Raw genomic sequence first — 11,466 nt, 5'->3', positions numbered from 1 at the left:
TGGGCCGAATGGCCTGTTTCTGCGCTGTATATGTAATGTATTCTAGTGTAAGTCTGGGCTGATACACAGTCAGTCTCAGGCTGAGGCTCCAGTCCTGAGGCAGACGCTGTATTGCATTGCAGACGAGATGTTACAATGAGGTTTCTGCCCGTCTGTCTGTTCAGGAGAATGTTTGAAAATATTATGACAGTATTGGAAAGGAGAAGGGCGCTGAACCCGGTGTTCTGGGCAGCCACCCTCCAGATTAATCCAGTTAACTCACTTCACGGGTTTGCGGGACTTTGCTGGGCGCAAATTGCTAGTGAAAAAACAGTCACTACGCTCAACAGCTTCAGTATGTTTCAATTCACATTATATCACATTATTATTATCAGCGCCTTGGGACAACGTCCCGACGTGAAAGGCGCTATACAATTGTAATTATGTATTGTATTGTACAATAATTCAAGGATTATTAGACAAAACGTCTGTTTTCTTAAATGAAGTGAGTGGAAAGATAAGCAAAGAGGAAGTCCAGTTACCCGCTTCCCTGACATGAACTTTTGGCACTTAATGCTCTTGCTTTACGAAGCGACGAGATAAAGCCTTTCATTTCCTGGATGCCCCAAAATAATCCGACAACTTGCTTGAATGGTCTCAGTGTCAGCTTCGAGTTTCATTTCCCCCCGCTCCGCGATTGCAGAGCAAATGTTCTCTCACGCTGTCTGCTTCACTGAGTCATTTTGAGACGTCCTCCAGGGTCAGTGAAAAGAGCGATAAGACAGGCTGAAAGATCGCATGAGAAGAGGTTAGCGGGTAACATAAAGGGGAACCCTAAAATATTTTACAAGCACATGAAGGAAAAAAGGTTAGTTAAAGGTAGGGTGGGGACAATCAAGGACAATGACGGCCATCTTGTTGTGGAGGCAGAGGGATGGCTGATGCACTGAACGAATACTTTGCATCTGTCTTCACAACGGAAATGGATGCCCCAAATGCCGCAGTATTGGATGAGAGGGCAGAGGAAATAGATCAGATTACTATAGACAGAGAGGAAGTTCTGAAAAGATTGACTGGGCTCAAAATTGATAAGTCACCAGGACCAGATGGGTTTGACCCAAGGTTGCTGTGGGAGATACGGGTTCAAATAGCGGAGGCTTTGGCCATTATATTTCAATCTTCATTGGACACAGGAGTGGTGCCAAGAGACTGGAGAGTGGCTAATGTTACCCCACTCTACAAAAAGGGGCAGAAAGACAAACCCGGTAATAGGAAAGCTACTGGAGACCGTAATCCGGGACAGAATAAATCTCTACTTAGAGGAACACGAGGTAATTAGAGGCCCCCAACATGGATTTGTTAAAGGCAAATCTTGCCTAACAAATCTAATAGAATGTTTTGAAGAGGTGACTGCGAGGGTTGATGAGGGAAATGCGGTGGACGTTATTTACATGGATTTCAAAAAGGCTTTTGACACAGTACCGCATAAGAGATTAATAAAAAAATTAGAGGCCCATAGTATTAAGGGGTCAGTAGCCGTTTGGATTAAGAATTGGCTGAGTGACAGAAAGCAGAGGGTGGTGGTTAATGGGTGTTTCTCTAAATGGAAGGAGGTGTGCAGCGGTGTCCCCCAGGGATCGGTATTGGGACCACTGCTCTTTCTAATATACATTAGTGATCTGGACTTGGGCACAGGGAGCACTATTTCCAAGTTTGCAGATGATACCAAGTTAGGTCGGGTAGTAAATAGTGAGGAGAACTGTAACCAACTGCAGGCAGACATACACAGAATGGTGGAATGGGCTGACATGTGGCAGATGGATTTCAATGTGGATAAGTGTGAGGTGATACACTTAGGGAGGAAAAATGATAGGAGGCAATATAGACTTGGAGCTCAATCTTAAGGTGAATGTACAGAGAGATCTCGGTGTTCAAATAAGTGAATCATTAAAGGTCACGGGGCAGGTACATAAGGCAGTAAAAAAGGCATTTGGTGTACTGAGCTTCATCAGTAGGGGCATAGAGTATAAGAGCATTGAGGTTATGGTTAATCTATACAAAACACTGGTTAGGCCTCAGCTGGAGTACTGCGTCCAGTTCTGGGCACCTTACTTCCGGAAGGGCATTAAGGCACTGGAAAGGGTGCAGAGGAGATTCACGAGAATGATACCAGGAATGGGGAAGCTTAGCTATGAGGACAGTGGAGAAGTTAGGACTTCTCCCATTAGAGCAGAGAAGGTTACGCGGGGACCTGATAGAGGTCTTCAAGATCATGAAAGGTTTCGACAGGCGAGATAGGGAAAAGCTGTTTCCGCTGGTAGGTGTGTCTCTGACCCGTGGTCACAGTCTTAAGATATCTACAAGGGATTATGCTTGTGATGCTTATCGTTTTTAAGGTTTTTAATCAGTCTTTATATTTTTTTACAATGTAACTAAATACTTATAATCTTTTTAGTTTAGCATTGCTCGGTTAATAGGGCAGGGACAAGGTTTTGTGTTTTAATGATTAACTTAAGGCCCCTGAGAGGGCACATGTGCCAATTAGCGCTAGCAAAGGAAAAGGTATATTGGCTTGATCCCGGCTGAGGTCAGATTCTGATAACTTTCCCTCGCTGGGTGCCTGGGTCCCGTGTCATCCTCCCATCTGCGACTTGAGCAATCACGTCCTTGAGCGCGGATGTGAAAACAAGGATGCTCAGAGGGAGAAGTGCTTTCCTGGACATCTGCTTATCTCACGACTAGGAAACAGGGAGATGGCAGAATCTCCTGAAAAGCTATCCATCTTTCTTTCTCCTTATCAGTTATTTTCCCATGCGAAAAGAGCCTGCTCAAGAGAGACAGCTAGGGGCTTGCGAAGGGTGGGGGGGGCTGTCTCTGAATCGAGGGGGAGATGGAGTTAGAAACACGTAAAAGAAAGATGTAACTTTGGAATAGTCGGAATCATCGTAGGAGGAACAGTTGTGAACAGCCGGTTGTGGAACCGAGTTAATATCGGTTTCGTTGAATCTTACTGCTTTAATGTTACCTGACGACTTAATAATTGTATGCGCTAGCGCTTTAACCTTTGAATTGTGTCATGATATTAAAAGATGTGCAATTCACACCACCTGCATTGCGTAAAGTCTCTTTCTGGCGAACCCTTACGACAATTTGGTAGTAAATGTGGTGAGGTGATCGGCATTGAAGGCGAATCCTGGCTGCAGCCTCAGATGCCCTGCAGAAGGTGACGATCATGTGCTCCTGATGGCAATTTGCCCACTAACAAGACCGAAGTGGGTCAGGGAATCAAGGGATTATAGGGCAAAGCTGGGTAATTGGAGTTGAGGTGCAGATCAGCCATGTTCTAATAGAATAGTGGAACAGGCTGGAGGGGATGAATGGCCTCCTCCTGTTCCTCTGTTCCTAAATTCTGAGCACTTAACCATTGAGATGATTTGTCCGTTGCAATCGTGTGCTTTAGGAATAGCAGAGCGCACAGGAAAAGCGTTGAGACATCAGTAGCTGATGAAAAATGTACCACAAGGCGGAATTGAGCAAGTCATGACAAAGGTTTGGAGGATTGAGCGGTCTATATTTTCGTGATGCTCTGCTGTGTGGCTTTTTGGTTTATACACAAAAAAAATGATTGAAGGAGAGTTGATTTTACTGCTTTATATGAGTAGATTTGAAAATATTTGCCCAGGCTGACCCTCCAGCATTTAATTATTATTATTATTATTATTATAATGAATCCAATGACATTGACTTTGGAGGTACTTTTTCCCCACTGTGTCCTCTGTTTGTGGGAGGGATGTTACTGTGCGGGAACTGGTTACCAAACTCGCCTACAAAAAGAATGCCACTTTACATCCTATATTATGGGTTTTGAGATGATGCGAGAGGAGGTATATTGCAAGGTTTAATTTTTTTATTATTATTATCATCACCATCCCTTAAAAGAATGGGATACAGTGATGTGTCCTTTCGTGTAAAGGAACGACACAAGGTAACCCTGAAATGAATTTCAGATCTTTTTATTCGAGGACACCGGGGGATGAACACTGTTTTTGTGCCTTGTTTTAAGACAATGATTGGCTCTGTGGATTTCTGCATCTTTAGAGGAACAGAAAGTAAATTGCAGTCATTCAGGAATCTGAAAGAGCTTCCTCTTTGACTGTTGCTTTCAGTCATCCTCTCACCTTTTTTTTATATATACCCTTCGTATAAAAAAACGGAATAAAAATTTGAGAGTTAATGAATATATTACACAGCCACAAGCCTTTTAATTAAACCTTTTAATTTGCACGATGATCTTTAGACAGTGTCTCAGAGCGCTTAACACCACACACACACGCACCAGTATTCACAGTTTCGTTGCACAGTTGCTGAAATCTCTATGACTTTTGAATGTTTGGTGAGTCTGTATCTTCTACGACTTTAGTGCCATCAATCTCAAAATTGCTTTTTTTTAATACCAGATAAGTTTCATATTGCATCGCGTCCTAAGCAATGTATTTGCTGGAGACGTTTAAGGATTTTTAAAAGGAAAAGAAAATATCCAATGGATCAAACTTTCGAAAGATTGAATGTTTGTTCGACTTCAGCGTCGCGGCAATTCAACCACAACAACTTGTACTTATATAGCGTCCCTCAAGGAGGTGACAGTAAGTTCGGTTGAAATTCACTACAATTCACTTGTTTTAATTTTCATGCACGTAGAGAGATTTTATTGAAACAAGTTTGGTGTTTGGTGCACTTGGCATTGACAGACAGACTCACCAAATATTCTGCGATGGCACCAGCCACAAGATATACATATAAAAAGAGAAACTGATCAAAGCATTAAAACATTCAGTGGCCAAGGTATAACACAGATGAGTATTATATCTCAGAAAGAGGATAAAAAATTCGAATAATAGTTTCGGAATGAGAATTAATGAATATATCATACAGTGTCAACCTTAATCATAATAATAATCGTGGAGGGCGCTTTATAAGTCTTACGTGGAGTCCTGTAGCTCAGTGGTTAGAGCACTCGCCTTTCAAGGGAGACACCTGGGTTCAATTCCCGGCAGAGGGCGAAACCTTGGGCAAGTTTCCTTACTCCACACTCCTAATAATAATCCCTCCAAAACAAAAAAAATAATACATTGGTCATTTTCAATCCAGGACTGTCTGTGGGACATTGCTGTGCGCAATTGGCTTCCGCGTTCGCCCACAAATATACAGTCAATTCACTTTACAATATATTCTGTGAAGCGCTTTGAGACGTCTCGAAGACGTGAAAAGCGCTATATCAAATGCAAGGATTATTATTATATTATATTATTACTGCTAGGTAAACAGACACATGTGGAGTGAGGAAACTTGCCTAATGTTTCTTCCTGGCTGGGAATCGAGACAGGTCCTCTCCCTTGCAAGGCGAGCACTCTAACCACTGAGCTACTGGACTCCAGTAGCTGCTTGAATTATCGGTAAAAGCACATACACAGTCGGTCAGGACCGTCAGATCAGTTCAGTGTCAGCAGAGTCTGGAAAGCACCAGCTTGCGGAAGGCTCGCTTGAAGTTCTTGTTGAAAATCGTGTAGATGACTGGGTTGATGAGTGAATTCACAAAGCCTAGCCAGGTGAAGAAATCTATGAGGACAGGGTTAGACCAACACGCCTCCTGGCAGATGGTAATCACCAGGGTTGTCGTGAAGAAAGGCAGCCAGCAGAAAATGAAAGCCCCTAGGATTAGTCCCAAGGTTTTGGTGGCCTTTCTCTCCTTGGCTGCAGAGATATTTTTCTTCTGCAGAAAGTTGCTTGACATTTTGATGTGGATAAGTCTGTCTGGTTGCTCAACGTAATAATTGAGCATGTCTTGGCTGTTGTAGTTGACCGAACACTGGGATGATGATGTTGGCTCGGGATGTTGAATGTTGCTATCTTTAGTCGAAGGTGCCCTGAGGATCCTCGACCGAGCAGCCAAATAGATCTTGGCGTACAGGAAGACCAACACTAGGCTGGGGATGTAGAAGGACACACACGTCGCGAAGATGCAGTAGAAAACATTTTCATTGAACACACATTCATCTTGCTTCTCTTGTGTTCGCGACGATATCCAAAACAGGGGTGAGGTGGAGATACAGACCGCGATACCCCATGCAGCGGCTATCATGAGTCCTGCTCGGAAGGGTGTACGGTGCTTTGTGTACTTCAAGGCATGAGTTATAGCCCAGTATCTGTCCAGGGCAATGATGCACAAGTGCAAGATCGACACGGTACAAAGTGTCACGTCCAACAACACCCAGATATTACACATGACCTGACCCAATACCCAGGTCCTCTGCATAGTGAAGGCAATGCTGATGGGCATCACCAGCAGAGCCACCAGCAGGTCTGTGACAGCCAGGGAAGCAATGAGATAGTTGGCGGTGTGTGGAGCTTCCTCGTGAGGCAGACGGCAACGATTACAAACAAATTGGAGAGGATGGTGGCCAAGGTGATGACGGCCATGACCACGGACAGTGATACCTTCAGTCCCAACAGGTCCCAAGCGCTGGACATTGTGTTATATTCAGAAGCTGCCGTTGAGAAGTTCTGTTGGTCCATCATCAATGCGTCACAATTGCGTTGCAGAAGGTATCAAATAACAGCCTTTGCAAGCCCAACAAGTACGGGAATCGGGCTTTGTGAGTTAATATGTCTGGTGCGTTAAGAAGATCGATCGGTTGATTAATGATAGCAGAGCAAAGGCGGGGACTTATAACACTATTGACTGGACCAATGAGAGAAGAAGTATCAAGAAAACTAGCTGAAGAGCAGACTTGTGGTAACCAGCTTGTGAAATGAGGAACAAGGGTTTTCCATAATCTTGCACGGAGAAGTAACAGAAGTAGTGTATTTGCCGGACTGTTCCAGCTTGTGTGCAAGTCGGCCCGTTGCTCAAATTGGCTGCAACACTCGTCCACAAAATTCGCTGTTGCTACATTTTACAGGGAAACCCTGTGAAGCATTTCGAGATGTCTCAACGATGTGATAAGGCAAAGGAGATCGTTTATTTGTTCCTATCGAAAAAGCTCAGTGCCAAATCCTGATATAAGATGATCAAGTTTTATTTATTGACCCGGTTTTGATTTCCGGGCAGGGCGAAACCTTGGCTAGGTTTCCTTGCTCCGCGCACATGCCTCGGTTTACTCAGCCATAAGTAGGAACCCAGTCGTTAGTCGATTGGTGAATCACTTTTCCGGGGGTTAAATCAAATGAAACGATTATTCTGATTATGATTATTATTATTATAAATTGCTTGTCAGTTAGCTCATCAGACAAACAGTTCACTGAAATATAAAACTTTAAATAAATGAGTCTTGCTTATCTCTGACTGTATGTTTGTTATCATAATAGAAATCACTGTAATCCGAGCCGTGAATAAGCCACGTGAAATTTAAGTAACCAATGAGGTACTTTATGCGTTTAATTTGAGTCGCGAGCAGTTGGTTTGGATGTGAATTTAAAGTTATTTCTATAATAATCCTTACGTTTGACATAGCGCTTTAACACTTCTTCGAGAAATCTCAAAGCGCTGCACAGATTATACTGTAAAGTGAATTGACTGTGTATTTTGTGGGTGAAACATAACCTAATCATTACAGCAGACAGTACAAGTTAGTAAAATATACAACTCAACAATGGTTTTATTCCACCTATTTCCCTACCTGAGCGACCTTGATTCTCCTGTTAATTCTCTTTCACTGGTTGCACTTCATACCTTACACTTTCTCTCTTGCCCCTTACCTCCCTCTTGTTCACCTTTCCTCAGGTGTAGCTCTGCCTCTAAAGATGGGCACTTGGCTTCTCCCGGCTGTTTGTCTGGTTTTACTATTGCTCCACAGTTATTCGCATCTGTAATCACAAACTCTCTACCCAACTGGGAGTGGCAGACTACGCCTCACTTAATATTCTCAAGGCTCTGGTCAGTGCCACAGACAAACCGAACCCCTGGCTCCTCAGTAAAAAACAATACGTCACATAGGGTAACATCTCAGAGTGTTTCACGGGGTTGGATAATAATAATTTGTGCATTTGATCTAGCGCCTTATCGCATTGTGGAGTCCTGTAGCTCAGTGGTTAGAGCACTCGCTTTGCAAGTGAGAGACCTGAGTTCAATTCCAGGCAGAGGGCGAAACCTCGGGCAAGTTTCCTTACTCCACACAGAGCCTAATAATAATCCCTCTAAAAAAAACCAAATACAATAATAAATTGGTCATTTTCAATCTACGACTGTTTGAGGAACATTGCTGTGCGCAATCGGCTGCCGCGTTCGCCCACAAATATACAGTCAATTCACTTTAGTGTGTTCTGTGAAGCGCTTTGGGACGTCCTCCCGACGTGAAAAGCGCTATATCAAATGCAAGGATTATTATTATTATTATTATTATCCATCCCCGTTAAACCTTAGGCAGGTTTCCTTACGCCACACGCCTCCGTTTAGCTAGCCGCAATAGTCGATTGCCCGCTATCTGGGGTAATAATCCCTCCAAAGGAAAGAATTAATAATTAAGTTTGGTCACTCAATCCATGACTGTTTATGGGACACTGCTGTGTGCAATTGGCTGCTGCATTTTGCCCACAAAATATACACTCAATTCACTTTATACAGTATCTTCTGTGAAGCGCTTTGAGAGGTCTCAACAACGTATCAAATGCAAGGAATATTATTATAGCTTATCATCTTAGGAATTATTCCCGTTTGTATTTTTTTTAGTAATTTAAAGCAATGTTTTTATTGACTTTCTGCGACTTTACTGTGGGTTCACATTTGTAGCAGAGACGCCTTGTAAGAGTTAGTGTGAAGGCAGGAACAGTGTCAGACGTAAGTCAGCGTCAACTGTTCAATCTATTTCTGAAATGAGCTTCGAGAAGCAAATAAGCCTCAATCTGTGACCCACGAAGGGTCGCGGACCCAAAAGGTTGACTCACTTTCCTTTCTCCATAGACGCTGCCTGACCTGCTGAGTTTTCCCAGCTCTTCTCTGTTTTTGTTTCAGATTCCATCAACTGCAGCATTTTGTGTTTTGTTTCACAAGAAATTTTCACTGGACATTTATTTTCACGAGACTTTCACAAAGTTTTAATTAAAAACAACTCCAGGTCTTGGGTTCCCGATTCCTTAACTTTGCCTTAACTGGTTTAGGATGATTTTATTCCGGCTGCACCTTCGTGACAGTCTTAGCGGTTAGTCAGTTAGTTATTTTGTCCGTTCCTTTATTCCCCAAAGCGCTGCCCAACGAGAAAATTCATCATCCTGTGTAAATCTTCTTCTACACACTTTACACTACAATTTACAATATATTCTGTTTTGAGACGTCTCGAAGACGTGATAAGGCGCTATATCAAATGCAAGGATTATTATTATTATTATAAGACGTGGAATGCTCTGCCCCTCGGAAGCTGTGGAGCAGTGTGTGTGAGATTGGTATCAATTAATAAGCAGATACACAGGTCACAACCAGTGACCTGATCAAATAATTGCAGAGTCAATCATTGCATGAAACGTACAGCTTCTCACCTGCGGCCAGACAACGCTGACGTGACTCGATTCCCATCTCAAGTAAATAAAATATTCGAAGAGCAGCGACGTTTTTAATTCAGTTAAAAAAAAACGAAAGGCGCGCAGCACAAAATAACGGCACAGGGGAAATGGATGAGAAACTGTAAAAGGATCTTCGGAAAATAAATATTTCAGCTCGCTTGGGATTCCCACTTGCTGATGATTTAGTCAGGCTCACGTCTGATTTGAAAGCACACCCGTAATGAAACATGTGACTCGTTTAATATCTTTTAATTCAGCAATTACTACTTTATTGCAGTACGGCATTAAAAAAAATACTGCACGATCCCAGGTCGCATAGCCGACACTTGGGTTTTGTTATCACCGTAAATGAGGTTTCATATCCTTAACTGAGGTTGATATGAAACCAGAAGAGCATATTTTCTTTGCTGTATAAAATGCTGAGCATCTGGTATAATGTCTGGGACAACATACACAATTCACTCAGTCTGTGACCTAACTGAGCGCAAATTGGATAGCACGTTTGCCTACAAATACGCGCAGTCATTACACTCGACAGGAATTCCCTGTGCGGAGTCGTGAGATGTTTTTTGTCGTTACAGATGTGGCCGAGGATTGTGGAGTTGCCAATAAAAATTTCACAAAAGATTCACTCCCAAACAATTCCGCAGTAACGTCCCGTGAAGTGCTTTGTGATACCTCAACGGCATTATAATGTCAAATGTTAGGATGATTATATACAAGTACTGCCATCACGTGGGTCAATGTGAAAATTACAGCCACCAGGTCTCAGAATCCCCGCCTGGATAAGTCGGGACCAGCAAAGACTGAGGTTTCCCTTTTCGAGGTTACAAAACTTCAGCATAAACAGCTTGCGTTACTCCACAAGAAAATATTCACCCTCCCTTTGCAACTTCGCAATTACCGGGAATTGAGAATTCTCATTTCAGGTTACAAGAAGTCAGAAATTAATTGTTTTTGTTTTTTAAAAAAAAAGCAGGTTTTTATTTTTACAAATGAGCACGAGCGCTGACCAAAATCTGTCAAGACAACTAAACCACATCCGTGTTCCTCGGGAGGAGCGATGTGCTGAATGGAAACAAAAAGCACCATAAAACTAGGACTGCACAAGAATCATCAATCATTTTTTCCCCAACATTATGGTCTATTTGTGCATGACGTTGCTTCTGGTATCTGTGCCTCCATTTTCTGTTCTCATTAATAATCCTAGTGTTTGATGCAGTGACTTATGCCCTGTGGGTCTCAAAGCATTTGAGCTTTTCCCCATAAAACACAGTATTTTGTAGGCAAACACAGAAGCCAATTTCCACACTGTACAGTTCCGCAAAGAGCCATGAAATGACCAACCAATTGGCGGTCACAATAATGACAGCTGTGATCCTGGCAGTCAACAGCCTCAGTGCATGTAAATTATATATGTCCAGTATTCCACCAGAGGCGGTGCTCTGCAGACATCAGAAGATGGTCTGATTTGCACTATTCACTCAGAACATTACGTTCAACAGTGAAGTATTTTACCTGAAAAGATGCCTGGAACACAAAGCACAAAGGGCTGTAGATCTTTCTGCAATGATTCTCTCTATTCAGGCCCTGATTGAATAAGCTGTCGGATAGACGCTCACACCAATTTTAGAAATAAGACAATATTTGTCTCAGAAACATAGGAACAGAAGTAGACCATTCAGCCCCTTGAGCATGTCCGACAATTCAGTAAGATGACGGCTGATCTGCACTTCAACTCCAGTTATTGGTTCTTTCCCCCTAACCCTTACCTAAGAAAAATCTGTCCACCTCAGTCTTGAAATGCTGGCTAAGGTCACTAACGAAACCCGGGGGCTCAACCTGTCCTCACGCACAAATGATCTTGAGTTTATTCACATGAATGTCAATTTTGATTATGAAACTAATACTGTACCAGGAACCTGAACAGTTCAA

The 11,466-nt window shown here is 42.7% G+C and overlaps 1 protein-coding gene across 1 annotated transcript; it reads right to left on the bottom strand.

The window, feature by feature from the left end:
* Window positions 1–5,479: 5,479 nt before the first annotated feature.
* On the bottom strand, window positions 5,480–6,555 carry LOC103179607 (5-hydroxytryptamine receptor 1D). Its single transcript, XM_007894982.2, is given in 2 exon segments — window positions 5,480–6,372; window positions 6,375–6,555. Coding segments are annotated over 2 exon segments (1,074 nt in total).
* Between the last annotated feature and the right edge of the window lie 4,911 nt (window positions 6,556–11,466).

This window comes from Callorhinchus milii, unplaced genomic scaffold, assembly GCF_018977255.1.
Source record: "Callorhinchus milii isolate IMCB2004 unplaced genomic scaffold, IMCB_Cmil_1.0 Scaffold10, whole genome shotgun sequence".
Classification (NCBI taxonomy): domain Eukaryota; kingdom Metazoa; phylum Chordata; class Chondrichthyes; order Chimaeriformes; family Callorhinchidae; genus Callorhinchus; species Callorhinchus milii.
This window is presented reverse-complemented; position numbering and strand designations above follow the sequence as displayed.